Here is a 17,854-nt window from a genome sequence, read left to right as displayed (position 1 = left end):
GAAATTCGAAGTGTCTTTGAGGAACCTGCCCGAGCCTCTTCTGCTGAGACTGCCCTGTTGAACCTGGTCCAGGGTAATTCTTCCGTTGGCGAGTATGCCGTACAGTTCCGTACCCTTGCTTCAGAATTATCCTGGAATAATGAGGCACTCTGCGCGACCTTTAAAAAAGGCCTATCCAGCAACATTAAAGATGTTCTGGCCGCACGAGAAATCCCTGCTAACCTACATGAACTCATCCATCTTGCCACTCGCATTGACATGCGTTTTTCCGAACGGCGTCAGGAGCTCCGCCAGGATATGGACTCTGTTCGCACGAGGCGTTTCTTCTCCCCGGCTCCTCTCTCCTCTGGTCCCCTGCAATCTGTTCCTGTGCCTCCCGCCGTGGAGGCTATGCAGGTCGACCGGTCTCGCCTGACACCCCAAGAGAGGACACGACGCCGCATGGAGAATCTCTGCCTGTACTGTGCTAGTACCGAACACTTCCTGAAGGATTGTCCTATCCGTCCTCCCCGCCTGGAAAGACGTCCGCTGACTCCGCACAAAGGTGAGACAGTCCTTGATGTCTACTCTGCTTCTCCACGTCTTACTGTGCCTGTGCGGATGTCTGCCTCTGCCTTCTCCTTCTCTGCTGTGGCCTTCTTGGACTCTGGATCTGCAGGAAATTTCATCTTAGCCTCCCTCGTCAACAGGTTCAACATCCCGGTGACCAGTCTCGCCAGACCCCTCTACATCAATTGTGTAAACAATGAAAGATTGGACTGTACTATACGTTTCCGCACGGAGCCCCTTCTAATGTGCATCGGATCTCATCACGAGAGGATTGAACTGTTGGTCCTCCCCAATTGCACTTCTGAAATCCTTCTTGGACTTCCCTGGCTTCAACTCCATTCCCCAATCCTGGATTGGTCCACTGGGGAGATCAAGAGTTGGGGGCCCTCTTGTTCCAAGGACTGCTTAAAACCGGTTCCCAGTAAACCTTGCCGTGTCCCTGTGCTTCCTCATGTAACCGGTCTCCCTAAGGCCTATATGGACTTTGCGGACGTTTTTTGCAAAAAACAAGCTGAGACTCTACCTCCTCACAGGCCTTATGATTGTCCCATTGACCTCCTCCCGGGCACTACTCCACCCCGGGGCAGAATCTATCCTCTGTCCGTCCCAGAGACTCTTGCCATGTCTGAATACGTCCAAGAAAATTTAAAAAAGGGCTTTATCCGTAAATCCTCCTCTCCTGCCGGAGCCGGATTTTTCTTTGTGTCCAAAAAAGATGGCTCTCTACGTCCTTGCATTGACTACCGCGGTCTTAATAAAATCACGGTTAAGAACCGCTACCCCCTACCCCTCATCTCTGAACTCTTTGATCGTCTCCAAGGTGCCCATATTTTTACCAAACTGGACTTAAGAGGTGCTTATAATCTCATCCGCATCAGAGAGGGGGATGAATGGAAAACGGCATTTAACACCAGAGATGGACACTTTGAGTATCTGGTCATGCCCTTTGGTCTATGCAACGCCCCTGCCGTCTTCCAAGACTTTGTTAATGAAATTTTTCGTGATCTACTATACTCCTGTGTTGTTGTATATCTGGACGATATCCTGATTTTTTCTGCCAATCTTGAAGAACACCGCCAGCATGTCCGTATGGTTCTTCAGAGACTTCGTGATAATCAACTCTATGCCAAAATAGAGAAATGTCTGTTTGAATGCCAATCTCTTCCTTTTCTAGGATACTTGGTCTCTGGCCAGGGACTACAAATGGACCCAGATAAACTCTCTGCCGTCTTAGATTGGCCACGCCCCTCCGGACTCCGTGCCATCCAACGTTTTTTGGGGTTCGCCAATTATTACAGGCAATTTATTCCACATTTTTCTACCATTGTGGCTCCTATTGTGGCTTTAACAAAAAAAAATGCCGATCCCAAGTCTTGGCCTCCTCAAGCGGAAGACGCCTTTAAACGACTCAAGTCTGCCTTTTCTTCGGCTCCCGTGCTCTCCAGACCTGACCCATCTAAACCCTTCCTATTGGAGGTTGATGCCTCCTCAGTGGGAGCTGGAGCTGTCCTTCTACAAAAAAACTCTTCCGGGCATGCTGTTACTTGTGGTTTTTTTTCCAGGACCTTCTCTCCGGCGGAGAGGAACTACTCCATCGGGGATCGAGAGCTTCTAGCCATTAAATTAGCACTTGAGGAATGGAGGCATCTGCTGGAGGGATCAAGATTTCCAGTTATTATTTACACCGATCACAAGAACCTCTCCTACCTCCAGTCTGCCCAACGGCTGAATCCTCGTCAGGCCAGGTGGTCTCTGTTCTTTGCCCGATTTAATTTTGAAATTCACTTTCGGCCTGCTGATAAAAACATTAGGGCCGATGCTCTCTCTCGTTCCTCAGATGCCTCTGAAATTGAACTCTCTCCTCAACACATCATTCCTCCTGACTGCCTGATTTCCACTTCTCCAGCCTCCATCAGGCAAACTCCTCCAGGAAAGACCTTTGTTTCTCCACGTCAACGCCTTGGGATCCTCAAATGGGGTCACTCCTCCCATCTCGCAGGTCATGCGGGCATCAAGAAATCTGTGCAACTCATCTCTCGCTTCTATTGGTGGCCGACTCTAGAGACTGATGTGGTGGACTTTGTGCGAGCCTGCACTATCTGTGCCCGGGATAAGACTCCTCGCCAGAAGCCCGCTGGTTTTCTTCATCCTCTACCTGTCCCCGAACAACCTTGGTCTCTGATTGGTATGGATTTTATTACTGACTTACCCCCATCCCATGGCAACACTGTTATTTGGGTGGTCGTTGATCGATTCTCCAAAATGGCACATTTCATCCCTCTTCCTGGTCTTCCTTCAGCGCCTCAGTTGGCTAAACAATTTTTTGTACACATTTTTCGTCTTCACGGGTTGCCTACACAGATCGTCTCGGATAGAGGCGTCCAATTTGTGTCTAAATTCTGGAGGGCTCTCTGTAAACAACTCAAGATTAAATTAAATTTTTCTTCTGCATACCATCCTCAATCCAATGGACAAGTAGAGAGAATTAACCAGATCTTGGGTGACTATTTACGACATTTTGTTTCCTCCCGCCAGGATGACTGGGCAGATCTTCTACCTTGGGCCGAATTCTCGTATAATTTCAGAATCTCTGAATCTTCCTCCAAATCTCCGTTTTTCGTGGTGTACGGCCGTCACCCTCTTCCCCCCCTCCCTACCCCCTTGCCCTCTGGTCTGCCCGCTGTGGATGAAATTTCTCGTGATCTTTCCACCATATGGAAAGAGACCCAAAATTCTCTCTTACAGGCTTCTTCTCGCATGAAGAGATTCGCAGATAAGAAAAGAAGAGCTCCTCCCATTTTTTTCCCTGGAGACAAGGTATGGCTCTCCGCTAAATATGTCCGTTTCCGTGTCCCGAGCTATAAGTTGGGACCACGCTATCTTGGTCCTTTTAAAGTTTTGTGTCAAATTAATCCTGTCTCTTACAAACTTCTTCTTCCTCCTTCTCTTCGTATCCCTAATGCCTTTCACGTCTCTCTTCTTAAACCTCTCATCCTCAACCGTTTTTCTCCTAAATCTGTTCCTCCCACTCCTGTTTCCGGCTCCTCGGACATCTTCTCTGTCAAAGAGATTTTGGCCTCTAAAAAGGTCAGGGGAAGAACTTTTTTTTTTAGTGGATTGGGAGGGTTGTGGTCCAGAAGAGAGGTCCTGGGAACCTGAGGACAATATCCTGGACAAAAGTCTGATCCTCAGGTTCTCAGGCCCCAAGAAGAGGGGGAGACCCAAGGGGGGGGGTACTGTTACGCCGAGCGCTCCGGGTCCCCGCTCCTCCCCGGAGCGCTCGCTACACTTCCCTCACTGCAGCGCCCCGGTCGGTTCCACGGACCCGGGGCGCTGCGTTACCACCTCCGGCCGGGATGCGATTCGCGATGCGGGTAGCGCCCGCTCGCGATGCGCACCCCGGCTCCCGTACCTTACTCGCTCCCCGTCAGTTCTGTCCCGGCGCGCGCGGCCCCGCTCCCTAGGGCGCGCGCGCGCCGGGTCTTTGCGATTTAAAGGGCCACTGCACCGCTGATTGGTGCAGTGGTTCCAATTAGTGTTTACACCTGTGCACTTCCCTATATCACCTCACTTCCCCTTCACTCCCTCGCCGGATCTTGTTGCCCTAGTGCCAGTGAAAGCGTTCCTTGTGTGTTCCTTGCCTGTGATTCCAGACCTTCTGCCGTTGCCCCTGACTACGATCCTTGCTGCCTGCCCCGACCTTCTGCTACGTCCGACCTTGCTTCTGTCTACTCCCTTGTACCGCGCCTATCTTCAGCAGCCAGAGAGGTTGAGCCGTTGCTAGGGGATACGACCTGGTCACTACCGCCGCAGCAAGACCATCCCGCTTTGCGGCGGGCTCTGGTGAAAACCAGTAGTGACTTAGAACCGATCCTCTAGCACGGTCCACGCCAATCCCTCTCTGGCACAGAGGATCCACTACCTGCCAGCCGGCATCGTGACACACACTTTATTAAACACATACGGTAGTTAAAATACATTACTAATAAAAAGTTTGACAAAATTAATTTGAAAAAATATATTATTTTTACAATGAAATGGCCCCTTTAGGCTGGAATTCGACTTGTGACAATTCTGCCACATGGCGTTTTTTCGGCCAAAAACCGCTGCAGCCAGATGCTAGCTGTAAATCAATGAGAATTCGCAAAATTCTTTTTCCATTTGGAAAGTTTGGCGTTTGGCTTGTTTTTTTTTACTCCTTTTGACATTGTTTCACTCTTTTTGGCATTTTTCAGCTCCTTGACGGTTTTGCAAAGCCTATGGCGTTTTTCCCCTGAAATCGTGGCGTTTTGCTCCCATAGAATTCTATGGGAGTAAAGAAACGCCAAGAAAAACGGCATGTGAGTTTTAACATTTTTTCAGGTGGTTTTTATTCTCTTTTGGACTTTAGCGATCCAAAAAAGTGATGGAGATACCTTTTTTAATAAACTTTCGTAGGGTACCATTAAAAAAAAAAAAATGAATAAAAAAGATACAGTAGTGATGGAAAAGATAGTATTTAACGAAATTTATCTTTTTTTATAACAAAATTTTTATTAATTTTTAAACAGGGATCAATTTATGTGTGCGGGCAGGGCATTAAAAATATTGCAGACGACAATAAAAATGTAGTGTGTGTGTGTTTTTCACTTTTTTTTAGGTGTACTACTACTCCCAGCATGGAACACATTGTTCCATCATGGGAGTAGTAGTTCCTGTACTAATTGACAGATCGCCCGCGTTCCGTTGCAATCTTTCTGTATAATTTATAGACACGGCCGGCAGCTCTTCTATGGTCCCCTGCACTGCCGTATATATATACACCTATTCATATTTCCTGCAGAGAGCTGTGACTGGCCAGATGGTTCCAGCCAATCTCAACTCTCTGTGGGAAATATGAATAGGTGTATATATACGTCAGTGCAGGGGACCATAGAAGAGCGACTGGCCGCGTCTATACATTATACAGGAGGATCACAACGGGTGTCAGGAGTGACATTCGCTGTGATCTTTCCTTAACTGCAGGTACTACAGCTCCCAACATGGAGAGCACTCTGCTCAATGCTGGGAGCTGTAGTACCTGCATTAACAGACAGATTGCAACAAGTGTCAGAAGTTACACTCGCTGCGATCTGTCTATTAATGCAAGTACTATAGCTCCCAACATGGAGCAGAGCGTGCTCCATGATGGCAATAGTAGTACCTGCAATTAAGGACAGATCACAGCGGGTATCACTCCTGACACCCGCTGTGATCGTCCTATCTATTGCAGAGATGTGGAGCGGCTTTCTTCTGCGCTCCGCATCTCTGCACTATACTCCGGCCAGTGATATGAATATAACATCACTCATTCATATTTCCCTCTGAAAGCTGTGATTGGCTGCAACCATCCGGCCAATGCCCATTCTGGGCGGAAAATATTTTCTATTCACATCACTGGCCGGAGTACAGAGCAGAGATGCAAGCACTGTATAGAGCCGCTACACATCTCTTCTATATTACGGACGATCGCATCGGGTGTCAGGACTGACACCCGGAGCAATATGTCTATTAATACATTGACTACTACTCCCATCATGGAACAGTCAGTTCTAGTACTAGTACTGCCCAATTTATTTATTTTTTTTAAATAGAGAAAAAAAAGTGAAACGCACATACACACTTTATTAAAAATTAATTAAAAGTTCATTATAAAAATTAAAAATTTCCTTAAATAATTATTTTCCCATCCCTACTGCATCCTTTTTTTCTTTTTTTGGGTACCCAACACATTTTGAAAAAAACTAAAATGCAGTTTCAACTCAGTTTTGTTTTTTTGAGTGTTTTTTTCAGGGGGAAAAAATGCTGGGAAAAAAAAACACAAATGGAATCCTAGCCTTATACATTTTTAATATTGCCGGCTAAATTTTTAGGTCCCTGCCCGCCCACATAAATTGGTCCCTGTTTAAAAATTTATAAAAATTTTGTTCTAAAAAATATAAATTTCGTTAAATACTATTTTTTTCATCCCTATTGTATCTTTTTTTTTTTTTATTTTTTTTTTATGGTACCCTACGAAATTTTATTTAAAAAAAAGGTATCTCCATCCCTTTTTTGGATCGCTAAAGTTCAAAAAAGAATAAAAACCGCCTGCAAAAACGCCAAAGTTAAAACCCACATGGCCTTTTTCTTGGCGTTTTTACACTCCCATAGACTTTTATGGAAGAAAAATGCCACGATTTCAGTGAAAAAAGACAACATAGTCACAACCTACTGCAATTGTGAAAAACTGCCCAGGAGCAGGAAAACACCAAAGAGGAGAGCAAAAACGCTAAAAGGATTTAAAAAGTGGAAATGGTTATTGACTTGCAGCTAACATCTGCCCACAGCATTTTTTTCACTGAAAAAACACCATGCGGCAGATTTGGCATTTTTATTGGTGTTTGCGGGGGGGAAAAAAAAAAGTGGAAACTTAGCCTTATGGTCAGATTCTGTATAAAAAATGTAAAAAAAATTGCTGGGAACAGCTGGAGTGTGAAACTTATTACACTGTATGGTAACTTTACAGGAAAGAATAGCTAAGCGGGGAAGAAAACTGGTGGATTATGACAGTGCAAGACATCACCTGGAAGCACTGCAAAGTGCCAAAAAGAAAGATGAGGCCAAAATTGCAAAGGTAAAAACCATGATAATCATTCATTATGTATCGCGGCCTACAACTTGATCTGAATAAAACAACAAAGCCAAAGCAACATTCTTAGTTTGGGGTCTCCTGTCGCAGAAGCTGCAAGTAAATGGCAGTTTTGTGTTTTCAAAACCATGGCAAGGTGATCTTGGAGACGTGCAGGATTATGCAGTCAGTGTAAAACCCTCACACCCCCTGACTGTATAATCACTTGGTCACTCTCATTATTGAAATTTAGTTCACACCCATCTGACTAATTCCCTGACTTGTCAGATAAACTATAAGCCCACATATCTCAGGAATGCGAAGATATTCAGAGACTATAAAAAAAAAAAGGTGTGTATTCAGAGCATCCTAAGCTTTTTAAGGAAATTAAAATCTAATTTTCTTTTGGTTGGCCACAGATGCTCTTTATCCCCAAGACAGCGCAGGGCGTATATGTAATGTCCCAGTACTGGATGGGGTTCCATTCTGTACTTCTGACCTGTCAGGCAGAGTCCCTGCGTTTCCTTGGGGCTCTCCTGCAGCAAATCCCATAGAATTTACAGGTTATGCAATCTCTCTCTTCTCTTCCCTGCTGAGGTCCAGTGCAGTCAAGTCGTCTCAGTGTTTGTATCCAGAGCATTGGAGGCCTCAACCCTAAAGTCTGCAGCCACTAGGGATCGACAGATATCGATTTTTTAGGGCTGAAACCGATAATCTGTGGAGGTTAGGGCCGATAGCCGATAACTTATACCGATATTCCGGTATAAGTTATCGGCTATTTATCCCTCCTGCCGCCTGACTGATTTAAAGTGGGCGCTTTAAATCAATGAACTGCAGCGGCTTTTGCGGTGCCATAGGCCGCCGCCGCCACCCGCTTCTCTCCCCCTGCCTGTCCGGGCGTCCTATCACCGCCACCGCGAACACCGCCACACCGCACCACGATGAAGTGATAACATGAGCTGCACTAGCATTATAGGCAATGAGGGATAACTACCATCAGTATTTGGGACCTCATCGCTAACTGAGACCTTACCGCTAAAGACGCTGCTGTCATTAACTCTATAAACTCTGTGATCAATGCCGATCCCAGAATCTAAAAGCATTAAAGGGGTACCCCCCCCCCCCCCGCGATCTAAAAATGATCCCCTATCCTTTACATAGGGGATAAGTTATTTTTTGTATATCAATAACATATGATACTACAGTAGAAAAAAACACAAGACAGAGCTTCTCATTGGGCAGTATGTTTTGTACTGTTGGTGCTACAGGTGAGTCGCGTGGGCGGATCACTCACCTTGTAAGGTTGTGTTTGGCACACAGCAACCTTAAGAGCCTTTCGATGTATTCAGAATTATCAGGGTAGCGGTGCAGCCGTCCGGGTGTTTCGAGTGGATCCTCTTCACACTCGATAGGTAGATTTAGTAAATAGTAGGAAAAAAAATTTCCGGGTGATCGGCGCAATCCGCATGACATACATAAATGCAAGGTATACTGGTAAAAATCCAAAGGTTCTTTTATTTGCTTGCGTCAGATGCGTTTCGAGGTTTCATACCTCTTTTTCAATGACTACAGCAGTGATACACATTACATTACATGGTGTTATATATAGGTGGCAAAAGGCGCCAAAGTTAGTGGCCGGTGTGTAACTGTCATAGATGTGCGCTGCGGTAGCGCTGTTCACTGACGTGTGTCAGTTGTAGTCACGTGTATCAATAGTCTGTAAGTTCATTCATAAATTCATTCATAAAACATCATTTTATTTCTAAAAACAATCTAAAATACTTTTACATGTAAAAAGCCTTGCAGGGAGACTAGTTGTTGAATATAAGACAGAGGGATAGATGATAATCATATGTGCGCTGTGTGTAGGTGTCTTTTGATAATTACTTGTATTGCTGTCTGTGTACGAGCGGAGCAGCTGATGTCGGGCTGTTTCCCTGGACTGTGGGACTGCAGCGCTGCAACTCAGCACGATATACAGTATCCATGTGTTGAATGGAATGGATATTTTCCTGTAAGGGGTTGTAATGAATGAATGAACCATGTATTACATGTAAAATTATTTTAGATTGTTTTTAGAAATAAAATGATGTTTTATGAATGAATTTATGAATGACCTTACAGACTATTGATACAAGTGACTACAACTGACACACGTCAGTGAACAGCGCTACCGCAGCGCACATCTATGACATCGAAACAGTTACACACCGGCCACTAATTTCGGCGCCTTTTGCCACCTATATATAACACCATGTAATGTAATGTGTATCACTGCTGTAGTCATTGAAAAAGAGGTATGAAACCTCGAAACGCGTCTGAGGCAAGCAAATAAAAGAACCTTTGGATTTTTACCAGTATACCTTGCATTTATGTACGTCATGCGGATTGCGCCGATCACCCGGGATTTTTTTTTTTTTACTATTTAATGAATCAATAACATATAAAATTGTTTTGATCAGCCCATTTAATAATAAGTGCCAGTAGCTTAGAGGTGCTTTATGCGATCTCAGGGGTGCGTAGAGCTATAATGGCAGCGGCGGGTCCACACCCGATCGGCTGGGCCAGGCTGTATCAGTGGTGCACCGATCACATGGTATAATGCTATGCAGTCAACAAAGGGGACCTAAAAAGTGTATAATTTAAAATGGTTTTAAAATTATATCAAAGCCCATCTCCTAATAAAGATTAAAATCTCCCTTCTTTTTCCATTTACAAACAAAAAAAAACAATAAATAAAAATAAGAACTATATTTGGTATTGCCACGAGTGTCGAAACTATTGAAATAAGATGCTTAAAATGCTTGCAGATTATTGCTCAAAAAATTAGCCCTCATACATCCAAGTACACAGAAAAATGTTACAGGGTATGTTGAAATGCAACATGCCTGATACTACCTTCTACCGATTGCTGTTATGGAGTTTAGTCAAGTGGCTCCAATACATATCAGATAGTCAACTAGGTATAGTTTTGTTTTCTTATGCAATATATACAGTGGGGATCAAAAGTTTGGGCACCCCAGGTAGAAATTTGTGTTAATGTACATAAAGAAGCCAAGGAAAGATGGAAAAATCTCCAAAAGGCATCAAATTACAGATTAGACATTCTTATAATATGTTAACAAAAGTTAGATTTTATTTCCATCATTTACACTTTCAAAATAACAGAAAACAAAAAAAATGGCGTCTGCAAAAGTTTGGGCACCCTGCAGAATTTAATGCATGCACTGCCCCCTTTGCAAAGCTGAGACCTGCCAGTGTCATGGATTGTTCTCAATCATCATCTGGGAAGACCAGGTGATGTCAATCTCAAATGTTTTAAATGCACAGACTCATCTGATCTTGCCCCAACAATCAGCCATGGGTTCTTCTAAGCAGTTGTCTAGAAATCTGAAACTGAAAATAGTTGACGCTCACAAAGCTGGAGAGGGCTATAAGAAGATAGCAAAACATTTTCAGATATCAATATCCTCTGTTCGGAATGTAATTAAGAAATGGCAGTCATCAGGAACAGTGGAAGTTAAAGCAAGATCTGGAAGACCAAGAAAAATATCAGACAGAACAGCTCGCATGATTGTGAGAAAAACTATTCGAAACCCACGTTTGACTGCACAATCCCTCCAGAAAGATCTGGCAGACACTGGAGTTGTGGTACACTATTCCACTATAAAGAGATACTTGTACAAATATGGTCTTCATGAAAATAACCTCTGTCCAACTGTTAAGCATGGGGGTGGATCAATCATGCTTTGGGGTTGTATTGCAGCCAGTGGTACAGGGAACATCTCACGAGTAGAAGGAGAAATGAATTCAATAAAATTTCAGCAAATTTTGGATGCTAACTTGATGCCATCTGTGAAAAAGCTGAACTTAAAGAGAGGATGGCTTCTACAAATAGATAATGATCCTAAACACACCTCGAAATCCACGGGGGATTAAATCAAGAGGCATAAACTGAAGGTTTTGCCATGGCCTTCACAATCTCCTGACCTCAACATAATTGAAAATCTATGGATAGACCTTAAAAGTGCAGTGCGTGACAGACAGACCAGAAATCTCAAAGAACTGCTGAGACCCCCACGATCAGCAGAAGGAGCATGGAGATGGGTGTTCAAGATGCTGGATTGAGTGTTCACTTTTCCCTGTACTACTGTGATGATAATGAGGGCACTGCTGGGAAATGATCTGTACAGAACAGGAAGTCTCAGCTTAGTTGAAGGACTAGTGGCCAGAATTGAAACTGCAAGATTTCAGGATTATTTTAAAATATAGATAGAGAAAAATTAGAAAATCATTAACAAAAATTGTTAAAAAATGTGTTTAACATAAAAACTTGATATAATCTCCAGCTGTTTAAACAGGGAAACAAGGCAGGTCGCTTGCTGGCTAGACTAGCGAAGGGCCCACATTCATCCGCGCATGTGCTTGCTCTGAAGGACACCCAGGGCCAAATTAGTAGAGATCCGAAGGCTGTAAGTGCTCTATTGGGTGCTTACTATGCGGACTTGTACTCCGCTCCACCTGACGCAGGTACAGAGGGCCGGGACTTTTTGGACAAAGTGAGTCTCCCAAAGTTGTCTGAGGACCAACGACGAGAGCTGAACATAGCCATCACAGTAGAAGAGGTTAGGGGGGCTATCAGATCTCTAGCCAATGGGAAGGCCCCGGGACCGGACGGTTATCCGGGGGAATTTTATAAACCCCTAGTTGATCAGGTCACTCCTGCCCTGACGGCTTACTTTAATGGTGTCCTGTCTGGTGGAAACTTGTCGGCGGGAGCAAAACTAGCCTTCATTAAGGTTCTCCCCAAGCCGGGCAAGGATCCGCTAGATCCTGGCTCCTATCGTCCAATATCACTTATTAATCAGGATGTTAAATTACTTACCAAAGTATTAGCGGACCGGTTAGCGAAACTGTTGCCCGAGTTGATAGGGGATCATCAAGTGGGCTTTGTAAAAACGCGTTCAGCTGTCACGAACATACGGAAGGTTCTAGCGGTCATGGATAGTGTAGGCAGAAGGCCTGCGGTTATGCCCCACCCTGCACTGCTCGCTCTAGATGCGGAAAAAGCGTTCGATAATGTCCGGTGGGATTGGTTGCATTTGGTTCTAGAACGCTTTGGTATCACAGGGAGGTTCAGTGGTTTCCTGGAAAACCTCTATTCTGGCCTGGCAGCCAGGGTGTATACCCCGGGCTTTTTGTCTCCATATATCCAACTGCATAGAGGGACACGACAGGGGTGTCCTTTATCGCCCCTTTTGTTTGATTTAGCAATTGAACCCTTGGCGCGCTTTTTGCTCGCTTCGGACACGTACAAGGGTATAGCGGTGGGTTCCAGAGAACTCAAAATATCCTTGTTTGCAGATGATGTGCTAATGTTCTTGGATGACCCAGGGCGGGATGTTCCCAAGGTATTGTCTTTTCTAGCCGGGGTGGAAGGTTTCATGGGCTATAAAGTGAACGCATCCAAAAGTGTGCTCCTTCCTTTGGGGAAGGGCCCGCCTCACTGGGAGCGGATGGCTGGGGATTTAGGGATCACTTATAGCACTTCTTCCATTCTCTACCTGGGGATTAGGATAGGGAGAACCGCGGATACACTATATGCGTTGAATTTTACCCCGGTGATTAAGAAGATAGTGGACGAGTTGGCACGGTGGAAAGACCTTCCGCTGTCCTTTATGGGACGTTGTCATCTGGTGAAGATGATAAGTTTTCCCAGGCTACTTTACCCTCTGCAGACACTCCCAATATTGCTGAAGCACGTAGATGTCAGGACACTCAACGCAGCATTCACTAAATTCATATGGCATGGGAAGAGACCCAGAATTGCGCTTAAAAAGTTGATGCTGTGTAGGATGGAAGGGGGGGGTCAACCTTCCCAATGTGAGGGGTTACAACTTGGTATGCTTGTTCCGCAATGTGATGGATTGGTTGCATGATTCATCATACTTCTCTAACCTATTGATTGAGCGAGAGCTGGCGGCACCGTGGTCATTGACAGCCCTACTGCATACTTCCTACACTAAGCTACCCCCGCAGGTCAAGAGCTCGCAGGTCCTTAGGGATACCATTATTACATGGAAGGAACTCCGTAAGACTTTTGGCCTATCGCACTTGTTGTCCAAGCGAATGCCACTCAGAGGACACCCTGAATTCTCTCAAGGGACTTCATCTACCTGGCTTGCTCTTTGGGAGAGGGAGGGGGTTTTGAGGGCTAGTGATTTGTGGGACGAGGATCGAAGGTCATGGCTTTCACCTGCAGAGATGGTAACAAAATTTTCTTTACCCCAAACTCAATTGATCTATGCAAATCAATTATACTCCTTTTGTTCGACCCGACTTAGGAACCTGACAGTTGAAGCCCCTGTCCACTCTTTTGATGACATAGTGGGGGATAGTCCGAGGAAGACTTCCATTTCCCAATTATACCTAGCTTTACGGGGGAGACTTTTAAAATTCGACCCAAAACGCCTGTTTACCACATGGGAGAGATGGACTGGGGACCCAGACATTCATGAGACTATACTTACGGGATGGGAAGCGGTTTGTAAACAGGTTATCAATGAACGATGGAGGGAGACCTATTTTAAAGTTTCCCACGCAGCCTTGTACGGCTTTAATATCCCACCGTCGCCTTGTTTCCCTGAGCGTATAACACACTGCCCCAAATGTCTTACACCTATGACAAATCTTTTTCACGGGATCTGGGACTGTGCTCACTCGGCTGGCTACTGGCGCTCGGTCTGCTCCTACATCAGAGACCACTGGCGGGTAAGTCTTCCTTTTAAGGTTCAGACCCTTATATTTCACCAGCTTCGTCCTCCGGAGGAGGATCGGACGGGGATCCAGAGGATCCCTAAAATAATACATGTGGTCTTGCTGGTTGCTCTCCGATGCTTGTTTCTCCGGTGGTTGGAGGACCGGGTACCGGACCTGCAATTATTGATAACTCAATTGAAGTTCTTTTTAGGGGTAGACAGATTGGATGCTGAACGCCATTGCAACTCTGGCACGGCACGTTTCTTCGAAAAGTGGACACCGTTCATTGTTACACACTATAATCCCCGGGAGGTAGCCGACATAGTATATCCTTTTAGACACACCACATGGTACCTTACGGAATCATTGAAAGGGACGCTGGGGGCATTACAGCTTCCTGATTCAGTTTAGACTGTAAGGATTAAGCTTATTGAATCCTCGGGGAGAGAGGGAATCCTGCATCACTTCACTACAGCACCTCAGTATTTGTCATTTTTAAGACAGTTGTTGTATTGTATGTTGGATCGCGGTCCGTTATTTTTCCCAGATGGGGATCGTGATATTTCTGATATGTTTTTGTGTTATTCTGAAAATGTTGAATAAAAATATATTGCAAAAAAAAAAAAAATTGATATAAACAATAGGTTATTTTCTGATTACACATTTCCGTGTTTTATTCATATGGTACATTCTGGTGAAAATCAAGATATACTACCAGGGCTCAAGTACTGAAGGAACGCATGGGAACAGAGTACCTGCACTTTTTGCACAGCAGGAACACTGTTCCCATTAGCAGGAATCCTGCAGGACCAGCCTTTGAGTGGAAATCTTGGGTGCGTTCCCACACTTTCCCCCCCCCCTCCCCCCCCCAGGATTTGACCCCTGTATGCTACCTACATTAAACAAGACAAAATCTTAAAAACAGACACACACACACACACACACATTTATGAAAATGTTAAGGGACATTTGATAAATCCATACAATACAATCTAGTCCAAAAACAAACATATCAACCATCTTACAATAAAGGATTTAGAAAATCTAGGCCATTTGTCCCAAGACTTTAAGGAGCCACTGGAAATAAAAGAGTATTTCATTGATCCTGTTGTAACTAGGCACTGATGAAAAGATAATGTGAGACAATAGTGATCAGTGGAGGGGAACAGGAATGGGTAGGGTAGAAATACCATTTTGCATATCCCACTATAACTATCTGAATGAGCCTTTCAGAATATACTATAATTCTTCTGTATGTGACCATTATAATGTTTGTCTATCATTAAAGTAAATCTCTATCTTGCTTAGGCAGAAGATGAGTTTAATAAAGCGCAGATGATATTTGAAGATATGAACAAAGAATTAAGAGAAGAGCTGCCAGTTCTCTACAGCAGGTAAAAGGGGGAAAACAAACATGTTCCAAGCCCGGCTTTAATCATCATTTTATAGTATATTGTAAATACATTGGGCCAGATTTATCAATTCGTCTTTCCTTTTACCAGAGCAATTTGAAAAATGAAAGCTGAGCTGTGATTGAATGCTATGAGACCAAAATCACACACATTCATGTCTCAGACATATTGATAAATCTGGGCCAGTGCCTTATTTATCTTGTACTGGTAGACCATGATAGACCAGAGCGGCCAACTAAGGCTCCTTTCACAATATACTGTCGCTCCGTTTTAAAGACCTGTTACAATGTCCCGTTTAGAAAACCCTTAAAAATGTCCGTTAAAAAATCCCATTCAAGTATATGGGATTTATTAATATACGTTCTTGCCCGTTATGACTAACGGACGTTATTTGTGACTGGAGAAAAAATGACACATGATTTGTAATTGACTTGTATATAAAAATCTTAATTTTTCCAGTACCCATTAGGTGCTGTATACTACAAAGGAAGTTCTTTTCTTTTTATACATTTCTTTTCTGTCTGACCACAGTGCTCTCTGCTGACACCTCTGTCCATTTCAGGAACTGTCCAGAGCAGGAGAGGTTTGCTATGGGGATTTGCTCCTACTCTGACATGGACGGAGGTGTCAGCAGAGAGCACTGCGGTCAGACAGAAAAGAAATTAAAAAAAAGAAAAGAACTTCCTTTGTAGTATACAGCACCTAATGAGTACTGGAAAAATTTAGATTTTTATATACAAGTCATTTACAAATTAACTTTCTGGCACCAGTTGATTTAAAAAAAATAAAAAATTTCCAGCAGAATACTCCTTTAAGAGGAAACTGCTAATCACTCATAATGAAATAACATCTAGATCAGTTTGGGAAATACAGTAAGCGGAGGAAGCCAATGCCAAAAGGAACAAATGAGTGTTTCAACAGAATGCTGCTTGTCCTGGTGCACATTGAGGCAACTGTTGGCTTTGGGTAAGCACACCATTACAAGCCTACATTCTTCCATACCTGCATCTAATACAGCAAGACAAACTGTTTATGCAGGAATAAAACCAACAAAGTATAGATGAAACCAGTCTACAACAAAAGACTGATCATACCGTATTTTAGGCATAGAACGTGCAAGCCAGTGTAACGTGCAGCAAAAACGATCACATGACAAAAAGCAACAAAAAAACCTGCAGCTACTGTATACAATGAAATGTATTATTGAGCGTTAACTATTGTGTGATAAGTGATTAGTAAAGGCTTAAATGGGTTTCCCCACTTTGGAGGAGCTGGAAGTGGTCATAAGAGCTGAAAGCAGCCGAAGATCCTCTATGGAGGTAGCCAGAGGGCTTACCTCTTCCTCCATGGCTGCAGTGGATCTGTAATTGATAGAGCCTGCCTGGAGCAGGCTCAACCAAATGAGCACAGATCACACAGATCAATGGCATTCAATAGAATTTCATTGATCTGTATAAGGAATCTAATGATTACTTCTAAAAAGTCCCCTAAGAAGACTAATGAAGTGTAAAAAGAAGTTTAACCCCTTAAGGACTCATCCCATTTGGGCCTTAAAGGAGTACTCTAGTCCAGAGTATTCCTGCTCTGTTCTGCCCAGGCTGCAAAATAAATGAAAATGAACCATTACTCACCTCCCTGGGTTCCCGCGGAGCGTCACTACAGCTGTTCGGTCCTCCGGTCCATCTCCTTCATACTTCCGGGTGTAACGAAGCGTCACATGGCGCTCAGCCTATCGCCGGCCGAGGCTGAACATCGCGGCGGCCGGCGATAGGCTGAGCGCCATGTGATGCTTCGTTACACCCGGAAGTATGAAGAGGATGGAACGGAATTTTATTTTTAAGTTTTTGTTTTTTCCTCCTCGCCTTCAAAAAATCATAACTCTATTATATAGGATCAATAAGTCCTGTCAATGCAAAAATGGTGCCGCTAAAAACTTCATATCACAGCGCAAAAAATGAGCCCTCATACCGCCCCATACGGGGAAAAATAAAAAAGTTATAGGGGTCAGAATATGACAATTTTAAATGTATACATTTTCCTGCATGTAGTTATGATTTTTTCCAGAAGTACGACAAAATCCAACCTATATAAGTAGGGTATCATTTTAATCGAATGGACCTACAGAATAAAGATAAGGTGTAATTTTTACCGAAAAATGTACTGTGTAGAAACGGAAGCCCCCAAAAGTTACAAAATGGCATTTTTTTTTTCCAATTTTGTCTCACAATGATTTTTTTCCCCATTTCGCCGTAGATTTTTTGGTAAAATGACTGACGTCATTACAAAGGAGAATTGGTGGCGCAAAAAATAAGCCATCATATGGATTTTTGGGTGCAAAATTGAAAGAGTTATTATTTTTTAAAGGTAAGGAGGAAAAAAACGAAAATGCAAAAACGGAAAAACCCTGGGTCCTTAAATGAGCACTGTCACCAAACTTTTTTTGGGATATGTTGTAGTACTTATGTACTACAACATATCTCTAATATAAACCTATTAAAAAAAATGT

At 43.7% G+C, this 17,854-nt stretch overlaps 1 protein-coding gene across 2 annotated transcripts in view; it reads left to right on the top strand.

Annotated features, from left to right (window-relative positions):
• Positions 1-17,854, top strand: part of BIN2 (bridging integrator 2) — a 95,460-nt gene that overhangs the window by 53,036 nt on the left and 24,570 nt on the right. For both annotated transcript variants that reach the window (XM_056562669.1, XM_056562668.1), the window contains exons 6-7: positions 7,076-7,183; positions 15,245-15,330. In XM_056562669.1, coding sequence (XP_056418644.1) covers positions 7,076-7,183; positions 15,245-15,330 — 194 coding nt within the window. The remainder of the gene's footprint in view (positions 1-7,075; positions 7,184-15,244; positions 15,331-17,854) is intronic.

This window comes from Hyla sarda, chromosome 2 (assembly GCF_029499605.1).
Source record: "Hyla sarda isolate aHylSar1 chromosome 2, aHylSar1.hap1, whole genome shotgun sequence".
Classification (NCBI taxonomy): domain Eukaryota; kingdom Metazoa; phylum Chordata; class Amphibia; order Anura; family Hylidae; genus Hyla; species Hyla sarda.
This window is presented reverse-complemented; position numbering and strand designations above follow the sequence as displayed.